Raw genomic sequence first — 21,677 nt, 5'->3', positions numbered from 1 at the left:
TTTTTTTTTTTAAAGGGCAATGAAAAACCACGGAGGTAGTGCTAGCAGACAAATGCAAGATCTACTGCGTTTGATCTTTTAGAGACCAATTTGAATACTCCTTCCCAATAAAGCAAAGCAAAACAGCACTTTCTAAAATAAATAGCTAATGTTAAGACAATGCCAGGCTTTAATACACCATTTATTTTAGATAACGTAGTAAACTGTACAGATTTCTTGTTGTTTTTTTTTTTTTTTTTTTTCATATATAACAATGTAGTTGACTTACCAGATCCTCACACTCTTGAGGCTTCTAATACTTTTGAGGATCTGGGCCTAAGGGTAATTTCGTAATTCCATCTGATGATGGATATTAAAGGTTTTATACAATTATTAAACACCAAATGGAGCAATAGTAATTTACATTACAGTAAGTCAGCATACAGTAGTTCTGCTATAGCTCTTGTCCTCTCAGAAACATGACCCAACCTGTCTGAGCACAGCAGGCAGCTTGTAAAGCTCACTGCAGAGCCATTCCTGAAGGGCCCTGCCAGAGCAGAGCCCTGACCTTCAGCCCCCTGTGCCTGATGAAAGCACTGCAGCCCACACAAGGGCTCAGGGCTGGCAGGGCTCCTGGGGACAGCCCCGGCTGAGCCCTCCCAAGCACAGCAGTGCCCAGCCCTGCACAGCCGCGGCCTCCCAGCGCACGCTCCACCACGGCCCTCAGCACAGCCACAGCCAGGCACGCACCAGGGAGCGAGGCAGATGTGGGCTCCTCCAAAAAGAGCTTTTAGCCAACTTTCTGTTAAAGACAAACTGGAGGCAAACGTAGACAGGCTTAACTAGGTGAGAATAATTACTGAATTTAGAAAACTGCAAACAGTTGGCTGTATATTCAAAAGGAAAAAAATGCTAGATTGCAGGAGTTTTGGAAGCATTTATCTACTGTCACAAGGTACCAGTACATCTTTTAAATTACATCTGTGCACAGTTCAAACAGTCTAAGTATCAAATTCTCAAGTGAAACTTCTACTACATGAAGCCAACTCTTTCTGTAGTATTTTATTAATCCAGCCCAATGGATTTTATGGTCCTTACCTGTAGAACTACTTACCTCATCATGCATCAAAAATAGTAAGAACAAGAGTTGTCTTAACAGATCAACTTCTGAGAAGAAAGTTAAGACAGTGCACAGTAAATAAACTGTATTTTAATGTGTTACAAAAGTAGTCAATAGCCAGACCAGCTCCCCGACACGTCCGCTAGCACTTGGTTTGACAAAGGTTTCATTTCCTTCCTGCTCGAGGTGGAAGAGCTTTTCCCCTGCTCTTGTCTGTGTCTGTTTTGTAACACAAATCCCGTTTACATTCGTGGTTCAGGTTTGCACATACAGGCAGTCTGCATAAAGCCCAGTATCCTTCCAATGCCTTTAGGGCTGGTCAGTCACACCTGGAAGAGATTTATCTGCATTGTCATGTGGATCCTGTCACCAAAATGAGATACAGAAGTCACTTCCAGACAGTTGCTTTAGTAACAACCAAAAGACATGAAGACAAGAAACTGAGCAAGAGCATCAATGTGTCAAACTTTGAGCTAAAGCAAAAAGCAGAAGTTGGCTGTGTTTTTTTCATTTGCCAGGTAATCTTTTAATGACAAATATAAAAAGACTGAAAACATCTCACTCTGACTGCCTTTTTTTTTTTTTTTAGACAAATGGTCTGCTTTTATAATACAAATATTGTGTAATACAATACTTTCTTTGTACTGCAAACCAACAAATACAAGGATGCAATCAATTTTCTAAGCATCTCTAAATTTGAAATGTGAATTACTATTTTTTTTTTTTAATTTGGAAAGTTCTTAATAATTGTTTTTGTTAGAAGATAACTCAAAGTACAACAACATCTAGACCTGTTTTTAAAGGAGCTGTCTTTCCTGACACATCTTTGAACATAAGCACTCCTTTCGAGTTCAGTACATTCACAAATAGCTCAATTAAGAACAGTATCACCAATGAATTGACTACTGGAAAGAGACAAAATTTACCAAACATACAGAAATATAAGTTTTACCATAGCAATTATGCATATCAAAAGATGACACCTGTAATTAATTTTAAAAAGATACAAAAAAGAGAAAAACCTGAATTACAGAAAAGAAAGTCATATTTATTTAATGAAAAACTAGAAGTTAATAAAAATTAGCAAATACACAAAAAATATACACAAACAGCAGCAATACTATGTAGTGACTTACAAAGGGGGGGTGGGGAGGAGGAGGGGAAGCAGCGGCCAGAGACCAGACCGCTCAACATGGCTTGTCAGTCAAAGGGGAAGGAAAAAAACACAAACAAAAACACGAAACAGTATCCTTTTCAACAGTACAATCAATCTACAAACAAGTTTTTAGAATTATTTTACAACATTTCCTGTAGAATCAATTCTTAATACAAAAGATGCCCATTTTGGGTGTATATATATTTTCAGTGGTTTACTGTTGACTTATTTTAAATATATTAGTTACTACATGCAACTGCTTCCTGTAATTTAACAGCCTTTCCTTTTATTTACCTTCATTTATGTCTACCCTCCATCTACCAAATAATTTGTCTGACAGTCAAAGATGGTTACCCTATTTCTGCTAAATTAAATGCAACGGTTTTAAACACTGGCCTGAAGAGGTTTGATTGCCATTTCAACACATGGATATAGTTACGTTGATGCCTAAATTGCCATTTTCTGCAAAGAGCTGTGCAATGCTGGTGTCAAAGACTAGACAGTCACTATTCATAATGGCTGTTGCAATTCCCTCATGAATGGATCGAGGAGTTGCTTCCCAAGTCAATCGCCGCCTATGCCCGTTTAGCTCGAGTCGATAAGCAAAGTTCTCTGCTTGCTTGCGTGTTCCTATCAGCTGTACAATTGCAAAGAACTGCTGGTGACCATCGTATTTTTCCTGTTTCTCCAACACTAGCATGAAATGAAAGCCAAAACAAGACTGCATCATAACCCAGTCAACAGCACCAGGAAGATTAATGTCCGTGGCCAGGAACACTATATCTTCTCCCTGCAGCGTCGTAATCGACTTATGCTGATGCATCAGGTGCGGCATTACAGCATCCAGAGAGCCTTGCCATTTACACGAAGCACCGGGACAGGGACAGGAGTAAGGCCTGAACTCACAGAGCTCCTCGTGGTCTGCTTTCTCTGTGTGTGGCAAAGTTATCTCGCAGCCGGAAGAGGCGTATTTACACGGGAAGAGTACGGAATTGGCAACTTTCTCCATCGCCAGGTTCCGGATGGAGCCCAGCGGGCCTCGGCAAGTGGGGCAGCACGTGAGTTTGGGCCGACAGTTGCTACAGACCAGATGGCCGCTCTGACACTGCAGGATGGGCGGCAGCACATAGTCAAAGCACACGGGGCACTCAAAGAGACTGGCCAAGTCATTGTTGGAGGCGGTGGTGCCCGTCAGCGCGGGCACCCTCTGCGATGGCGTGCACTTGGAGGTACCTGTGGGGAGTGCTGTGGCGGTCTGACGGCTCATTTCTGCAACAGAACAGACAACACACCATTCAGATCTAACCACGCTTCTCTGCCTCTGCAGACAGCCTGTCCTGGCTCCCAGAGAACCTTCAAGAGACAGTGAGGTACCAAGGAAAGCAAAACCCCCCATGTAATACCAACTACATCTATGGCACCTGTAGATCAGCTGTACACGTACGGTACAGACACCTCCATGACATGGAAACTGAACGACTGAAGAAGTTCCTCTCATTGTTCTAAAGTGGCCTTTACCTACCAGAACCTGCAAGGGACAGGAGTAAAGACATGCTAAAAATGAGAACTTTGTTATTGCTGGTTTGTTTTTTTTAATGTTGCATTTATGAAATGCTTCACCCAGATCACTTGTGTGTATCAATTCTGTGTATGGAACAATTATAAGCTGCTGTGTATAAGAAATAAGGCATTTTTAATGGAAAAAACTTATCTTCTGGATGTAACCCTCTCAGCAATCATGTTTACAGTGTAATTTTTAAAGAAAACGTTGAAAAACACAGCTCAGACAATTACTACCCTGCTTTTTTCCCAGGATAGGACAGTGATAAGATAGGACTCTTCATTTTCATTACTCTGCTAGGAGGCCCACAGCTTGTAAAGTAAAGCCACAGCTTCAGCTTCCTTAACTAAACTGTTTGTAAGGATACCACAAAAAAAAAAAAAAAACAAAACCAAAGCAATTACTTTATTTAATTTCCTGAATAAGACTAAAAATTTCAAACGTCACTTGTTAAATTTGAGAATTCATTTTACCACATAAATATTCAGCTCTTTGCAGTCCCTTAAAAAGGCCCTCTCAATGAAGTTCTATGTTCAGTGGAGCTCCCACTGAAGTTCTGTCCTTTTCAATGTCCCCAGACAAAGGTGACAGCTGCCTGACCAAACAGCTTGCTCGAGGCATTCCACAGATGTGGAAGAAGTACCACCCGTATTTCTTAACATGTTATGTTTTCCTGCACTCCTCAATCTCCTCCTTTTTGTGGAAAAGGAAATACTAGCACTCTCTGGAAAAATAAACACAGTTTTCAAAGAATAAACCATACCTTTGTAGGTAAAGGGCAGTTAAATAAAATGCAATCCAAAATTGGCTTCTGTTACACAGTACAATTCTCAGCCACCCTAAGTGCCTCTCTGCGAGTACAACCAGCTCTGGATCTGTCACGTACGTATAAAGCTCTCAAAATAAACCTCATCTTTAATCTCCTTGCTATTTGACATGGGAATATTAGGCAATAGGCAAGCTTCCCATATTTAGCATCATTTCACCCACAAACTTACTCATACTTGGACCAGACAGCTCAGAGCAGCATACTGTGCATGCTTTTGCAAGACATGCACTGTTCAGGGCACAATGCAGAGGAACTAAGAGATTCCAACTTGCAAAATGACTTAGTCCTTGACATTCAAAAGGTAAAGAGAGACAGACAATTCCAAATTCCTCTACAGAAGTACCTCTTCCCAGAGGTAGCAAAGTAAGAGTGTCTGAGAGTCGACACTCAGTCACTGATTTTATGAGTCTCAAGCCCACTGACAGCATCTCCTCAACCCACCAAGCTCTCTTCTTCCACCTCAGGCTTGGTGGTCTAGAAACACCCAACTCCTATCTTTGGGAAAAACACCCATGCAGCAGTTTTCAGTGCTGATCCATAACTGATACTGCAGAGATACGACAAGAATGTTTGTGTCTTTTGGCTGTAACTTCCCACTGTGAGGCATTCCAGCTCAGGTGAGAAGTTTAGGATGTCTGTGACAAATCAAGCATGTGTCCTGGGGAAGTGATGCTGCACCAGCAAGGGGACTGGAGCAGCAAGGCCTCTGCCAGCTGCACTGCTCTGTGTCCCCAGCAGCTACAGGCGGGGTCACCCTGCAGTTCTCTGCTCCACAACAAACCACTGGACACAGGAGAACCAATGCTGATCACACTGTTTGCTCAGGAAGAGCTTGGAAACAACAAGCCATATTCATATGTGAAATTCTGAAAGTGTTTCCCTTCCAATACTGCACACATTTCAGAAAAGTCTGTGTGTGCTTCCTCTTGCCTGACCCTGTATGTCCTGATGCAAGGATCCCCCGTACCCTGCAGATAACGCTGCTGAAAACCACTGTGTCAGACCAGTTCCCTGGGCAGCCTGACGGGCTGGGTGAGCTCTGCTCTCTTTAATTACACCTCGCTGAGCCCATGCAACAGTTAATGAAGCAACCTACAAACTTTGTGAAAGACCTCGTGCACAGATGCACTTCCCACCAGAGCTTTCCAAGGTACGGAGGCACTGGAGAACAGATCTGTGTCACCAGTGCTCCTTCGTGAGCAGCCCTCACACACCTTCCCCAACACTCAGAGGGAATGGAAACCAGCAGGAATCTCTGAACCAGACCACTGAGATTAGCACGCAGGCAAGACACAGGATAAGGCTATAAACTGCAATTTACCAAGCCTAAACCTGCCCAAAGCCTACATTTTCATCACTCTTGTTAACACAAAGATGAATAATACATCTTTTATTGCTATCTCAAAAGTTACAAGTTAATCGCAAGTAAAAGTTTTAACAGTGGCATTTACAAACCAAGGAAATACAACTACAGAAATGGAGATAAAGTTTAAATATATTTTCGTTACAAAGCCCTTAGTACAGGTGAAAACACCTATACGCAATATTTGCTATTTCATTATCTTTAGTTGCACAAACTAGGAACAAGTTTCTAAGCAACAGCAACAAACTAAGGAACACGAAGATGTAATTTTCAAGAGCATTAGGTCCTTTAACTCCAATTATCAAAAAGACTGTACATACTCGAAAAAATTTACCCAAGAGTAATAATGAAAAGGAGAAAATGCATCTTAAGATTTCCTAGCTCTAAATCAAGAAAAGCTGCTCTTGGTAACATCAGAACGCAGCGACCTGTTGCTATAAATGCTAAAAGCATTCTCGACACTGATCTGGGAAAGGTGACTGTGCACAGGCTACCGAGACCTCCCGTGGGACACAACTTAACAGCTCCTACAAGCCCAGCTTTAAATACTGCGCATAAAGGAATTTAAACGGCGCTACCTCTCCCCTTGCAGGTTTTACTCCCCGGCAAGCACGCAGACCAGACGCCCTTCCAGGAGTACGGCCCGCTGGAGGCAGATCTGCCCGTCATGGGGCGCGGAGGAGCTCATGGCGTGTCCGCGCAGCACAGACGGGCTCGGGGCGCGGGCCGGGCAGCGCCCGCGGCCACAGCCCCCGGGACCCCCGGATGTCACCGCCCCGGGCGGGGCCCCGCGCCCCAAAAATGGTTCCCCGAGCTTCCCCCGGCACTGCCGCCCCGGGACGGCCCCGCCCCGCCGCTGCCTCCGGGGGAGGGCCCGGCCCGGCCCCGCCCGCGGAACGGGGATCCGGCCCCTCCCCGCCCGCGGAACGGGGATCCGGTCCCTCCCCGCCCGCGGGACCGGCACCCGGGCCCTCCCCGCCCGCCCGCGGGACCGGCACCCGGGCCCTCCCCGCCCGCCCGCGGGACCGGCACCCGGGCCCTCCCCGCCCGCCCGCGGGACCGGCACCCGGGCCCTCCCCGCCCGCCCGCGGGACCGGCACCCGGGCCCTCCCCGCCCGCCCGCGGGACCGGCACCCGGGCCCTCCCCGCCCGCCCGCGGGACCGGCACCCGGGCCCTCCCCGCCCGCCCGCGGGACCGGCACCCGGGCCCTCCCCGCCCGCCCGCGGGACCGGCACCCGGGCCCTCCCCGCCCGCCCGCGGGACCGGCACCCGGGCCCTCCCCGCCGCGGGATCCGGGACCCGGGCCCTCCCCGCCCGCCCGCGCACGCAGCGCCCCCGCGGTCCGGAGCAGCGGCCGGCCGCGCCTCACACGTGCGCACGGAGAAAGGTCTCTGCCTCCCCCGAACTGCTTTTAAAGAGCTCCGGCTTCCATTCAACACTCTTCTAAGACATGAAAATCACCTCCTCCTATTTCAAGGATATTCCTCAGATGAGCATCTGTAAAAGCCCATTCAACAGGAATTTTCTCCATTGGTATAAATATTATTCAATTAAGCAAAAACATAATCTCGAGAAAAAGAAATGACCAACAGAGCTAGCTAGAGTGTGGCGCATTTGATTATCTACTTGGACTACTTAAAAAAACTAGAACAGCTAAAAGGATGAAGCAGTTGGAAACCAAGTCAACAGCCTTGCACGGTGCACACATTCTGCTCAGAAAAGCTCAGACATTATGGAATGCTGATGTAATGACGGTAACATCATGGAAGTACAAGTTTCACTGGAGGCCACAGAATGAACACACTGAGATAAACTCTTGTGGTCACAAAAAGTAAGGCTACAATATCTGAGTAAGGAAAATTAACTTTAAAAATGCTTTCTTACTATTTGAAATCCACATCCTTTTCAAGACTTGTATCAGCACTGTAATACCTGCAAATAATGCCCAATTGCTATTAAAAAACCTGCCCACACGATCCAAGGCTCCCTTCAGCATCACCTGCAAAAGTGCAACATAATATACAGCATCCCACCAGGTAAGAGTCAAGAAAGTCTACAAGAACAGAAAAGCTGAAGAAAAACTGCCCAGAAACAGGTTTAGCGAAACCAGGAGCACGTTGTGAGGTGTGTGAAACATGCCCTGGGCTCCCCCTCGTGTGGCAGAGTGTCCCCAGAGCACGGCCACGGGCCCCGCACAGGTCAGTCTGCTGCTGCCCGTGTGCTTTGCTGCACTCAGGAGGCTGCACAGTGCCCCGGGACAAAGCCTTTGGGACCCGGGCACAGAACCCAAATACTGTGGGACCGGCAGGACACAACCAGTGCACTGGTTAAAAAGATCTGCTGAGGGACGGGCACATGGAAAGCAGTTTGAAGAAGCTAAAGCTGGGGAATTAACAACAGTAAACAGGACTAGACTGATACTCTTCCACTTCCAGCTTCTCACCTTTACCAAGGTGTTAGCTCCAGACACATTCCAGAAATCACATTTGTGCTTCACTGGAATATAGGGCACCTCTGACAAATTCAGCTTAGCATCATCCACTTCTCTCATATCCTCACCCATATCAAATAGATTAGACTTGAGTTTAGCATTTTAGTTTGCTTTTGTAAGGGTAACGATATTAGTTTGGGAAAAAAAACTCCACACAAAAGCTCTGTATAGTCATCTGAACGGTTGGAAGGGGAAAAGTCTCATTTAAGAGTGAAAAAGGGACAGAAAAACTTATTTATCACAATTTTCTGTATGTGATGCTGTATTTTTTTCTTTAACATTTCAAAACTGACTGAGTTCAGGGACTTCCACTCAAAATACACCTTTAATGTATTACAGCCACCAACACAGTAATAGAAAATCTTTCAACTGTTACAAGCATATTTGAGGATAAGACTTTTTTACACACAGTACTGTTAGAGAGCACTGGAAATGAGAACAAGATGAAGTTGTGAAAAACACTGTCAAGTTACTTTTTTCAGATGTGACACAAGCCAAAGAACGTCAAAACTCAAAAGCTAAATGAAAGGTTGAAAGTACTCATTTAACATAAAATATATCAGAGAAAAGCTTGCTAATATTTTTTAAGAAACTAGTACTTTTAATTTTATTTAAAAGACATTTTAGGGCCCATGGTTTTGTCTTTTGCAGCCTATTAGTTTCTCTTTCCCAGCTCTCAGGAGATGCTGGATCCCAAGGGCCTGGCATGGTCAGGATCAAATGAAGGCCTGGACAGACACACAGCCAACCTCTGGACCTGCTGGCCTACTCCAGAATTTTTAGAGTACATTACATAAATTATTAATCAACTATATAATACAATTTAGTCTCTATACACTCTGGTTTTGACTAATGGATTAGGATTTTTGTCAACCCTTCCAGACACTGTTTTCTTTGGTGCTTTTAACTGTGTTTTTGTTATTTCAGACACCTCAGGGCTTCTCTTTTCCTGCATAACAAGCAAAAGCTAGATCAATCCAATGAAACAGAATATTATAAAATGAGACCAAAATAAATATACAAAACTGAGTCAAGATTCTTGATGATTTCCTTTGCCAAAATGTCATCTGTACAGTTCATCTCTTTTTCATACACAATTACACATTTCCCACTACCTTGCAGTGACCCGGTCTGCCTGAAACTGCAGGTAGTTTTTTTCTTGCACCTCAAGACATTCCCTACCGACCCCATTTTCCAACCACCAGGAAGCGAAATCCCGACAGATTTATATAACCATGGAATTGTCTTTGTGGCCACCTCTGCAGTGAGCTCCCAGCCCCTGATCCCCCATGCTTCTGATGTGTCCCACGTGTGTTCCCTGTACCCACAGGATCCCCAGTGCAGCCATGGCAGTGCCCATCCAGACCTTCTCCGAGTTCAGCACACCCCGTGGGGCAGACGCAGACACAAACACAGCCATGGGAACACTGACAGCAGCATTGTTGCATCCACCAAATCAGAGTGACCTAGTTCTAACTCCATGCAAAAACTTGACTTTGGTCAGTGCTGCTTAACTTCTCCCCCATCACTGTCCTCACTATTTCTCCTGTGGAGATGTGCTGGAATATTCAACATCAGCCCAGGAGAGGTTTTTCCCTAACTGTTAAACATTTTTCTTTCCAACAACTTTATAAGGTAATATTAGAAAGAAACCGTATTCTACAGAAGACATACAATAACCACATCAAAATCACATTAGTAACCAACTACTATGACTGAAGTGTTGAATTTTAAATGCAACAAAGAACTTAATCAATTCCAACAAGTGAATATCTGTTCTCCAGTCAAACAGAGCTTCAACATCCACCTCTGGAGCCCATGCTGCTATGGTTCTCCAACCTTGTGAAGGAAGATAAGCTGAGGAACAAAGCTCTGCAAAAAACCGGATAAACTCCCAGATTTCATTCCAAGGAGAACTAAAAATGTCTGATCAATAGCCAAAACCTGAGTCTGGATCACTCACTCTGTACTCTATAGGTGGAGGGCATGCCAGCTCTTACACCTTACATGCAGAATTAAATAAAAAAGCAGGTATCCTTGTAAATTCAGACTCCCTACAAATCATAAAGCAAAACAGGATGCTTATCTCTCCTGTTTTTTGAGCTTGGAAGGAAAGGAAGGAGGACAGAAAGCAAAAGCTACAGGAACTATCAAAGAAATTCCTGAAAATTTAAGCTATATTAAAACCAACTCATCAAATGCTACTGTGAAAGAGAAAATGCAGTAACACATAAAATAAATTTGTATAAGCAGCAAAATAAAAATTATTGATATTTGGTATTCTAATATAATAAAAGGGAAGTTACGCCACAAACTAGCTAGTGAAACTATAGACAGCTGAACAAAAACACAGGGAAAAGCCACTCTTTAACTACAGATCAGAACTAAACACTTGCATTAAAAGACTGTGGACCACTCCCACATCGGACTTGACCATATTTTTTCTTTTTAAAGCGAGCAAGTAACTTGTATTGCTGTGACACTGCCAAATCCCACCCAGCGGAGGTGTGAAGATGGTGTCGGAGAAACACTGCTCCGGGCTGTATCCTGCAGTCCTGCACTGCACCTGGTGGTGCTGACAAGAGCCTTCTCTTCCCCCATTCCCCAGCTCCATCCCCAGTGCCAGGATCAGCAGGCAGCCAACGCCAGAGCCCTCCTTGCCACAGGACACCCAGAGCTGTCCCCACACGGACCCTGCAGCCCCACAAACCATGGCATGGCCCTGACCCGGCACCTGTGCCCCAGGAGCCTTGAGAAACCCAGCACAGCTGCTTGCAGCCTGCTGCACTCTGCTCTCAGAATTAGGATGGCAGAAATCATAGAATCCAAGAAAAAAAAAGAAAACTTCATATGAAAATATAGCTACCTCTAGGCAAACTAAGTAACATGGAAAAGATTTTTATTTTATTTTTAGTAGTATCTAGTTTCTGTTCATTGTGCACAGAGCACAATAAATTGAGCTGTATCAGAATTATCCTTCAACAATGCAGCCCAGTGGTATCTATAAACACAGGGAGACAGCTCCCTTTTTAAAAGTTCTCGACATACAATGCTACAATAAAAAGTAATGCAGGCACACAGAAGGATCACTACAGAGTGAACTAGTAAGAGCAGCAGAGAAGAGAAAAGCAAGGTATTTTTCATGCTCTAACACATACTGCCATTCAGAGGTCTCTAAACAGGAAGCACTCAATTGTTCTACAAGGCATCATAGATGAGCTCTGTACACAATTACACTCTACTAGAATTTTTTTAAAAAGGGAAAAAGGAAAAAAAAACACCAACTCCCTCTGTAAACATTAACAGCAAATCCTACCACGTGTGACAATCTGGGGGCTGTGTTTCTCTCCTCAGTCTGATTTTGCAAACTCCATACTCCTCAGCGCATGCTGTAATTGCCACACAATGTTGCATCACCACTCCTGTGTCTGTGGCAGACACAGGCAGGAGGGTGTGGCATGGAAGCACCTACCTTAATTCAGTAAGGCTCAGCTAAAACAAGTACCTGTACTTTGATGTGTCTTCACCTACCAAGTCCTTCTGTGGTAACTATTCCAATTCAAATTCAAGGCCTATTTTAGGTTCAATATTTTTCCTGCATAACCTGACAGCAGTAGGGAGGAGACCATCAAGATAACCAGAGCTAACCCCGGAGACCTACAAATACAGACTGCCCTACAGGAGACTGACCTGTGACACAGGAAGCCCCCCTGCAGGAGTCAGGACAGGATGACATACATTGACTACTTTTATAAAGACGTCTCCATCTGGTTCATTGCTTAGGGTTCTACATACTTCCATTTTAAATAATCATTTCTTCTTTACATCCTTCACTTGTTCTGTATTCCTGTATGCAGTCCTGGTGACAGTGAAGCCTGTGTAAATGATGGCAATCTTAACTCAGTAGGGCACATATGGGAGGGCTTAGAGAATCAAGATACTTATTGCAGAGTACAGACCTTGGTGCCACGAGCTATGTCAGGTCTGGATCCTACATAAATACATCCAGCACCACAGAACATACCCTAGTGGCACTGGAAGCCTAACTTTTAACACCTCAGAAATTATTAATTTTTTCAGAACCTCTAGTATGAAACTACACAGAATCTCTAGTCAATCTGAGTTAAAGAGTTTTTACAAATCTGGGTTTTTAAAATTAATTTAATCTTCAAAAGCAAGAACTTTCAGAAGAATTTGATAATGTATTTATTTTATCACAGACACAAACCACAAGGAGACTAAAACACACAACATTTAAAAGTAAAGGATTGAGTCTGCATTTTTAAAATGGACATTTCTGAATTTTGGAACTAAAATTTGCCACTATGCATACTAATTCAAAAGGAAAGCTGTGGCAATCTAACGTGGCCACAGGTCTTTGCATTTTGTTGACATACCATAAGTAGAAAACAGAGCACTCAACTTAGACTCTAAGCAAAGTAAGACCTTAATAAAAGAAGTCCCAAATTACAGTGGGATTTTTGCATTTCTGATGGTTCCACACTTTTCAGTAGTTCATTTCTTTAAATTCCCATTTTCTGCATGTCTTGTGTTTCTGGAACCTGTTCTTTGAAGCCCATGTGCCACCATTAGAACCAACTCTGTTTTATTTCAGTGATTTAGCTTTTCCCCACTCATCAATTCGGAATCAACTGTTTCTTGTGATATTGTTGCATGAAAATTCAATTGCCACAATAATGAATATTTTAAAATAATTATTAAAATGTTAGTCAACTTCTCAATCTCGGCTACTGACAACTCTGCAGCCAGGCCTGGTTACTGCTGCAAAGAGCAACAGTTCTACAGCTTCTCATCAATCCCTCAGCTTTAAAATGTAGCTTTAATTCACAAATAAGGGCAGCCTCCCAGAAAGTTTCCAACCTGAGCACAGACCAGAGATAGGTGGAGCTGCTAATGTCACAGCCCACCGTGTTGCATGAAAAGACTGAGCATTGCTTGAAACCTTCTTTAAAAAGCCAACCAAACCCACGATTAGTGGTGCAGAGCCCAAGTCTGAGGCAGGGGAGACCTGGGGTTAGTTCCTGTTGTGTCACGAGCCTCTGAGTCACCACAGCCAAATATTTCCCTGCCTTTTACAGCTTTTAAACTACCACAAGGAGCTGTGAGTCTCGCCCATTAATGCAAAAAAGAAATAAAATTACTTGATAAAGATACCGAGTTAACCCTGTTAGACCCTATTCAAATTTACTTCCAAGTTAGTAATAACTGAATATCATTACACACTAAAAGACACTGTTAAATTATTTAACATCTCAGGTTTTATAGTCCACAATCAGCAGACTTCAATCATTGTTTACTTTCCAACTCCTGCTCACATATGGATAACTGCCCTCTACTCATTCCAGTATTTTGTACATCAAAGAGACAAATTATGAAGACACTGGCAACACCCTTCTCACTACTTCTATTGTATCTAATCTGAAGGCCCTCCTGATTTTCTGAAAAGTAACCTTTTCTCAGACGGATGCTTGAATTATTAAAAAAAAAAAATCCCTCACCATTTTTTGTGAAGCTTCAAGTACCCAGATTTTCAAGCAAGTTACTTAAATTCAGCAGAAAAAGCTCTTGGGCAAGAGAATTACATGTTCTTTTACTGCTATTAAATTCTGATCAGGTACATCTCAAATGCCAAGTAAAATGTACACACTATTTCACTTATTTGTATTGCTTGGGAATTGCTTCATGGCATACAAAATTAAAATTCTGTCATAATCACTCTGAAGTCAGACCTGAGTTTGCATCAGAAATTAAAACACAAGATACTATAAATGGTTTGGAAATGACAGGAGTAGACATATTTTTCTGCTACTTCATGTTCCCTTTATCTGTACTTTCTAAATTCAAGACCTATCACTGTCTTTCTCTGCAAAATACTGTCCTCTCTTCTGTTAGGTATTCAAAACCAAAACCTGAGTCTATTGCAGTGCTGAATCCCAAACACCAAGTCTTAGCTGTGAATCACTGCCCAAAGCACAGCTGTCAAATTCAGTATTTTTAGCCTTTTTCTTTTACACGAGTATTACAAAACTAGAATAGGTTGGAGGATCGAGCATTCAAAAGGGAAATAAAAAATTTAAAGTTTCATAGGCAACCTTAAGTCTACTTCCTCATATGCACATTAAAGAACAGCTTCCAATGAAATCCTCTTTTTCCCTACACTCAACTCCATTATAGTAGATGAGCACCTGTACATCCACGGAAGAATTATGACTGCAAGGAACAACAACTTTTGCTTAAACAGAACACATGGTTCTGAAACAAAACTTTGAAGGTCAGCAGCTGGTTTTAACACACACAGAAGTACTCAAGTACTGCTTTACAAGTGCTGTTTTGGAACAATGTCCATCTCAGCTTCTATTTCAGAATGCTTGTTTTTTAATCTGTAAAATTTCCTTTCTAATAATTAGACTTGACCCAGCACAAAGCCACACTAAAATTTCATGGTACATCATCAACATCTGCCAGCCAAATGATTCCCCAGTCACACCTGTGCAACCAGTCTCCAAATTACATCCTTCATGCACTTGTGCAATCAAACAGATATCGGCCACAGAGATGAGCCCTTCACAAATTCACTCCCAACTGTGTTAATGCCTTCATGCACAAAAAGGGGGGGAAATTCCTCTGAGTCAAAGTAGTTTTGTGACTCTAAAGACTTTTATATAAATATATTGCATATATATTTCAAAGTAAACAGTCATTCAGAAGCCAAAATATTAGTTGAGCAGAGCATTTTCACAACTTTTACAAGAAGACAATTGTAAATGTGCCTTGTGGGACAGAAAGGAGCAAGACTTAACGCAAAAGTGATCAGCTCTAAACACAAGAAGTTTCTCTTTTACACCTTAAAGCGGGGTCATACAGGTATCAACACAAAAAATGTATATCAAAGCATGTTTAACACGTGATTTCCAAAACAACATTAGGTAATTTAAGAAGATTAAAATATAAAACTGTAGCAGACACATGTTGGTAAAAAAAAAAAAAAAAAAAAAAAAGAGACAGAAGGTAATGAGGTTAATTTAAAAGAAAATCAAGACTCCATTTTTACAGAAAGGAATTAGTCACTACCTTTCAAAGTAGGAACATACCATGTTTTAAAGGTTCTTAAATATTTTAATAGCGCTTTTAAGAAAACTGCTCAGTTATAATGTTTCTTAAGAGCTTTCACACAGCACTACAAGGAAATGGTTCATCTACAGCACCAAGAATGACCCACCAGATCCAGGCCCCATGACACCAGGTTCACACACAGAGGATGCTGCAGTGCAATTCCACCATTTCCACAACAAACAAAAGCAGGCTGCCACCAGACTGAGTGGTTGTGCTGCCTGCTGTTTACCCACTGGTTTTCTCTCTCTTAAGGTAATGTATTCAACAAGAAGAGTCTTGCACAAGCACCTGAGCACTCCCCCCGGCACCCCAGGAAGCACCAAACCCCAGTGGCAATGGAGGGCCCAGCCATCCTTCCTCAGCTCTACGGGGAGCCAAGAGGGTGACACCTCCTGCAGCAGGGCTGAGCTCAGGGTCCCGTGGGGCCAGCTGCCCTGGGAAGGGCTCAGGGAGCAGGAACCCTCTCCTCACAGCCGGCGAGTTTTCAACTCAACTTGGGGCTGAAACCGCTCCACTTCACATTCCCATCAGAGGCAGCAACACTGCAAATTAACGCTGGCAGCCCAGCAGTAACTGTACCTTGGATGTGCCACAGCCTGTGCAGTGCTACTAGTGTCTTCTATTATTCATTTCTCCTTTCCTAACACTGATGTGTTAACAACGACCAACCACATATTTTAAGAATAACGCAGACTTTTGAAAAAAATCATAGGGGGGAAAAAACCCTTTAAAATCTGACTTTAAACATCTACATCTCACTTCAGCATGAAGCAACTTGTACCAAGGTTTACAAAACAGAAACTCTGTATTGCAGTTGTCATCCCCTTGTAAAATATATAAGACATATAACTTTCCCTTATGAAAGATCTGTAACACGGAGCAAACAGAAACAACAAAGATAAGCCTTTTAACACACGTACATTTCTAAGCTAGACACCAATCCTAGAAATTTTTATGCAATTGATTTTAAAGCTCTTTCCTTCCTGCAGTTTAACACCAAATTACTTTAAAATACTCCTACTCCAGTTAAAACCTTTGCACAATCCACACATTAGCAAAATTTAAAGAACAATTTTCCTTCCACATACTTCATCCAAAGATGTATTTGAAAGTAACTCTTGAAAGTGTGGCATTTTAAATGCTCCTCCTTGACAGCATTATAAAAAAAAAACCAACCTTGAAAAGTGACTGTTGTCTTTCTTCAGAGACTGAATTACTTTTTGCTCTGTTCAGTACTATGTGTAAGAATTCAAGAAAAGAACCCTAAAATATTAAACGACTTCATGCCACTGTGCTGATTTAGCTTTGGGCAGAGCTCATTATCTTTGCAGTGGCTGGGACAAGGCTGTGTTTTGGGTTTGTGCTGGAAGCAGTGCTGATAAGTACAGATGGTTTTGCTATTCCTGAGCAGAGCCTGCACATGGTCAAGGCCTTTGCTGCCTCTCTCACCAGCCCAGCAGTGGGGAGGCTGGGGGGAACACCTTGGGAGGGGACACAGGCAGGACAGGTGACCCCAGGGACAGCCCAGACCATCTGGCATCATGCTCAGCATGGAAAGCCGTGAGGAAGAAGAGGCAGGGGGATGTTTGGAGTGATGGCTTTTGTCTCCCCAGCTGGGCATGGCTGGACACCTGCCTTGCTCATGGGACGTGGTGAGAGAATTCCTTGGCTTGCTTTGTTTGTGTGTGCAGCTCTTCCTTTACCTATTACGCCATCTTTATCTCAGTCCAAGAGGGTTTTTTTTTTTTTTTTTTTGCTTTTACTCTTGCAATTCTCTCCCTGATCCCATAGATGGGGAAGGAAGAGAGAGGCTGTGTGGTACTGAGCTGCCAGCTGGGGTTAAACCACCCCAGCCACACAAACCACACTTGAAAGAACTTCTCTTTCACTTTTAAGGAGTGGATGAGTAATTTTTTAAGCAGCCAAAATTATCATCAATACACTCTCCTTGTTTTTCTTCATGTCCAGCAAGGTCATCAATTGCTACAAGAAGAGATAAAAATGTGTTTCTGGATAAGGCAGACCAAAAAGGAAAATGTTAGCAACTGTCTACAGAGCAACTTAGTGCACTTCTTATATCAATTGCCCTGGAATATATCCATGGTATTTTATAATTTATAATTAGTTTTTCCAGGTGCAAGAGGACAAATACAGATTTTATCATTTAAATAACATTTTACTTCCTCCCTGAAGTCACAGCCAACCTCACTTTTCATATTCAGCTTGTATAAAGAAAAACGAGTTAAAGTCAGAAGTGGACCATTTGGTTAGCTGTAATTATCTAGCACTTTATCTGATTAAAGTACTGTGGAATTAATAACCAAATCTCTCATTATTCATATAATAACACAAAGAATCATCATGTTATACAGTCACTCAAACAGGCACGTATTTATAATAGCTGTCCTGGCCATTACAGAAACACGGTATGCAGTTTGGATCAGAATTAGAATCTCTCTCTAGTGGCACAAAACTTCAAGACTAATAAATGGGGCATTATTGCTGGCTTTTATCTTCCTTTACTCCACTGTAAAGCCAACAGCTGAACATACCCTGGCACATCAAACAACCCAGGTCACTGACTTGGGAAGGTTTTTGCTTAGGTGCAATTAAGTGCTAACAGCAAAATCTCAGGTAAACCTGAACTCATGGTAACAACACAGTATTTATGCATTTCTTCCAATTTCTAGCCCACAAAGTGATACTGTACACAGAAAACACACATCAAAATTACATTTTTATCATGACATTGAATATTTAGGACAGGAACAGCATGTACACTTTGAAGAGCAACCCGCTTACAACAATTTTTTCTTATTAATGAAAACATTTGATTAAGGTAACAGTATGTCTCTGTTGTGTATTTTGTCAAAGTCAAAGTAAAAAAAAAAAAAAATATAACCCCCACCAGAAAGCTCTTACTCTTTTTTTTAATTACAACTAGTTTTCACTTTTTTAAATGCTAATTTCCCTTCATAAACCAAAGCAACAGAAAGGCAAAAAATCCAGCTTTTTAAAAAAATCTGCATCTACGATGTTCATGACATTTAAGACTGTAAACTTTGGAGCTGAGATCCTGAGCTTCAGGCACCACGTGATGGCTGAGATGAACTCGAGCCTGCCAGCATCCTCACTTCGGTGCTGCTGTCTGCAGCAGGGAGCACCAACAGCACCGAGCAGAGTTCAGGTAACCAGACAGCAGCTGCAAGCACAGGGCACGCTCTGGCTTTCTGCACACTGCCTACATGCACTACAACTGCACTACTGACTTCTTTGTATGTGTCAAGAATTTCAAATCTCATTCATTTACCTTGACCATTCTGCATCAGTTTAGCTCCTGAAAATCAATCATTAAAGCAAATCAAACCCTAATAATCCATTTGGCAAAACTCAGTCCAGCTTTTAAAGCTGACAGTTACAAGACTAAAAGCACTACAACAGAAGAAAAATAAAGCAAAGTGATTCTAACTTAAAATTAAGAACATCGTATTTCTAAGAGCACTTGCACGCACAGTCTTCCAGAATGTTTTATCGGAAGACCATAATTCATAAAACTGTCCTACCTGATTTCTTTGAATTTTTAGACCAAAGAGCTGCTTCTCACAGGAACATGCTCATGCTCTCCTTTTCCAAATCAGAGGCAGGTGTCTGGCATTTGAGCAGGATTTCTTTCAGAATTCACACTAAGCAAAGAGCAGCAACTCTACTCAAACCAAACTATGAAAAGTACTCATGTTATCCAAAGTATTTACTTTCCTTAGTTCTCACCTACTTAGCTAGAGCCACTAAATTTCTGAGCTAACTCCTCTACTACAGTCCAATTGAACTATGGCATTAAAACCTTACCAACAGAAATGGCCCATTAACAGTTAAGCTACTTCATCTGGACACGCACTTTCAGGTCAAAAATTCCCATCATGTCATCAGCTTCAGAATTCCTGAGTCACAACAGATTTCTAAAATTCTATCACTGGTGGATAGGTCTTATTCTTGTTCTTTCCTCTATGATTTTTCACTGCTGTGAAAAGGGCAAAGGCTATTAAGAAAACTACTTTCCATTGAAATGAACATAATTTCTAGCACTACATTTTTACTTTAAGTATACTCCTCAAAGTTATTTTCTGCAACGAATTAATAGTCCAGAGATCCAAGCTTTACCCTAAAAACCTCTGTATTAGTGTACCTGTACTCCAGTAACTCCAACCTTCTTGCAGACCAGCTTGATTAAATCAGGGTTGAGAACAGTCCCTTCCATTCTCCCTCCCCCTCTGGAATGCACCGTGCTAGTCTCAGTTTTGAAGGGAGATAAACAGACAACTGAAACTATGTCCCGAGCGTGAAATATCCCATGTCCTTCATGACCCAGTCCAATTAGCTACGAGCTTCCTAACAGACACTCATGCGCCACGTTAAACAAATCAAATCACTTGATATATTTATTTAGACTATAGGCAGACTGCTCATCACGGAGACAAGGCAATATTCACCCAGACTAGTTGAAAAGGAGGGTGCAAGGAGAATACTGGAGAAATATTGTAATAATACAAGCATAAAATAAAAGTGCCACCAGCTCACCACCGGAAACTTGGTTCTTCTCCTGAAGAAATACTTAAAATGCTTTGCCTTTCACTGCAAACGCTGTTGTCTCCCGTCCTTTTATAACCGTGGAGAAAGGGAAAGCACGAAGGTCCCCAGCCTTTAAAGCTTTAAGGGAAGCCGCATGAGGGGTAAAAACCTCCCTCCCTCTTTGCTCTCAGCGGATTAGGTAAGAGCCAGGAGCCCTCGGTAATGTCAGCGAGGGGCAGCCAGCGGCCCATTTAGGGGCAGCCCGTTCCTGCGGCGCCGGGCCCGCCGGGAGCCGGCAGGGGCCAGGCGGCCTGGCCGGGCCCGCGGCGCTCCCCGAGCACAAAGCGCGGCGGGGCCGAGCCCACAAAGGGGCAGCCCCGGGCCGGGCGGCGCAGGCCGGGGCCGGGCCGTGCCGCCGCCGCCTGCACACAATGGGCCGGCGGAAGGGCCCGGGGCCGCCGCCGCTCCCCGCAGGCCCCGCCGCGCCCCGCTCCCCGGAGCCGCGGCCGCCGCACGGCACCGCCCGCCCGGGCCGCGCTTAGGCCGCGCCGGGGCCTTGTCCCGAGGCCGCCCCGCGGCCGCGCCGGGGCCTCCCGCGGGCGGCGGCGGGGCCCGGGCGGGGGCTGAGGGCCGCGGCGGGCGAGCCGCTCCCGCCGCCCCTCGCGCTCCCCACGGCGCTCACCTGTGGGCGCCGGGCAGGGCGGGACCCGCTGAGGCGGCCTTGGCTCCCCCGATGGCGGCTCCGCGCGAGCCGACCGCGTTGCGCCGCTCCGGCCGAGACGCTCCGTGCGCGGCCCGAGCCCACCGCGCGCTCCCCGCCCGCCTCGCTCGCTCGCTCCGTGCGCCGCGGGCACGCGCCGGCTGCGCCCGAGCGATCCTGCCGCCGCCTCCACGCGCGCGCGCTCCACGGGCGCGCTCCCGCCGGCGCCCCCCGACCGCCTCTCCCGCGCACGCGCAGCCGCGGCCGCGCTCTGCCCCGCGCCGGCCGCGAACAAAGGCCGCGGTGCCCGTCCGCGCCTCCCCACAGCGCTGCCCCGCCCCGCCCCGGGCCGCACGGCGCCGCTCACCTGCGCCGCCGCGGGCCCGCACCGGCTCCTCTCGGCCCGCACCGGCTCCTCTCGGCCCGCACCGGCTCCTCTCGGCCCGCACCGGCCCCTCGCGGCCCGCCCCGGCCCCTCTCGGCCCGCCGTGCCCGGCCGGCGGGAGGCCCCTGCGCTGGCAGCGAGCCCCGGGCACGGCGGCAGCCGCAGGCTCCGCGCCGCGCGGGCACCGTCACGAGGGCTCCGGATTGTGCTTTAAAAATGCAAGAGCCCGCAAAGCTCGCAGAGAGGCCGGGAACGTCCGGCACGAGGGCATTCTGGTGGTTTTAGTGGAGTGCTGAGAACAAAACCCTCCTCCGGACTCTGTTCAAAGACTTAGCATAATTCAGGTTAGGTCCCCATCCAGCAATGCCCTAAATACAAATGTAAGGTTCAGC

At 44.7% G+C, this 21,677-nt stretch overlaps 1 protein-coding gene across 3 annotated transcripts; it reads right to left on the bottom strand.

The window, feature by feature from the left end:
* Positions 1-1,169: 1,169 nt before the first annotated feature.
* On the bottom strand, positions 1,170-21,128 carry SIAH1 (siah E3 ubiquitin protein ligase 1). 3 transcript variants are annotated; one of them, XM_066327889.1, is made up of 2 exons: positions 20,883-21,128; positions 1,170-3,524 (listed from the first exon to the last, which is right to left on the bottom strand). In XM_066327889.1, exon 2 carries the CDS (start codon positions 3,520-3,522, stop codon positions 2,674-2,676), a length of 849 nt encoding a protein of 282 aa, XP_066183986.1. In that variant the 5' UTR covers positions 3,523-3,524; positions 20,883-21,128; the 3' UTR covers positions 1,170-2,673. The 3 variants fall into 3 exon arrangements, with proteins under 3 accessions (XP_066183986.1, XP_066183988.1, XP_066183985.1); XM_066327891.1 differs by lacking the exon at positions 20,883-21,128 and adding an exon at positions 20,210-20,230; XM_066327888.1 differs by lacking the exon at positions 20,883-21,128 and adding an exon at positions 6,587-6,815.
* Between the last annotated feature and the right edge of the window lie 549 nt (positions 21,129-21,677).

The sequence above is a fragment of the Sylvia atricapilla genome, chromosome 12 (assembly GCF_009819655.1).
Source record: "Sylvia atricapilla isolate bSylAtr1 chromosome 12, bSylAtr1.pri, whole genome shotgun sequence".
In the NCBI taxonomy this organism is placed as follows: domain Eukaryota; kingdom Metazoa; phylum Chordata; class Aves; order Passeriformes; family Sylviidae; genus Sylvia; species Sylvia atricapilla.
Note: the sequence above shows the minus strand (reverse complement) of the source record. Positions and strands in the feature narration are given on the sequence as shown.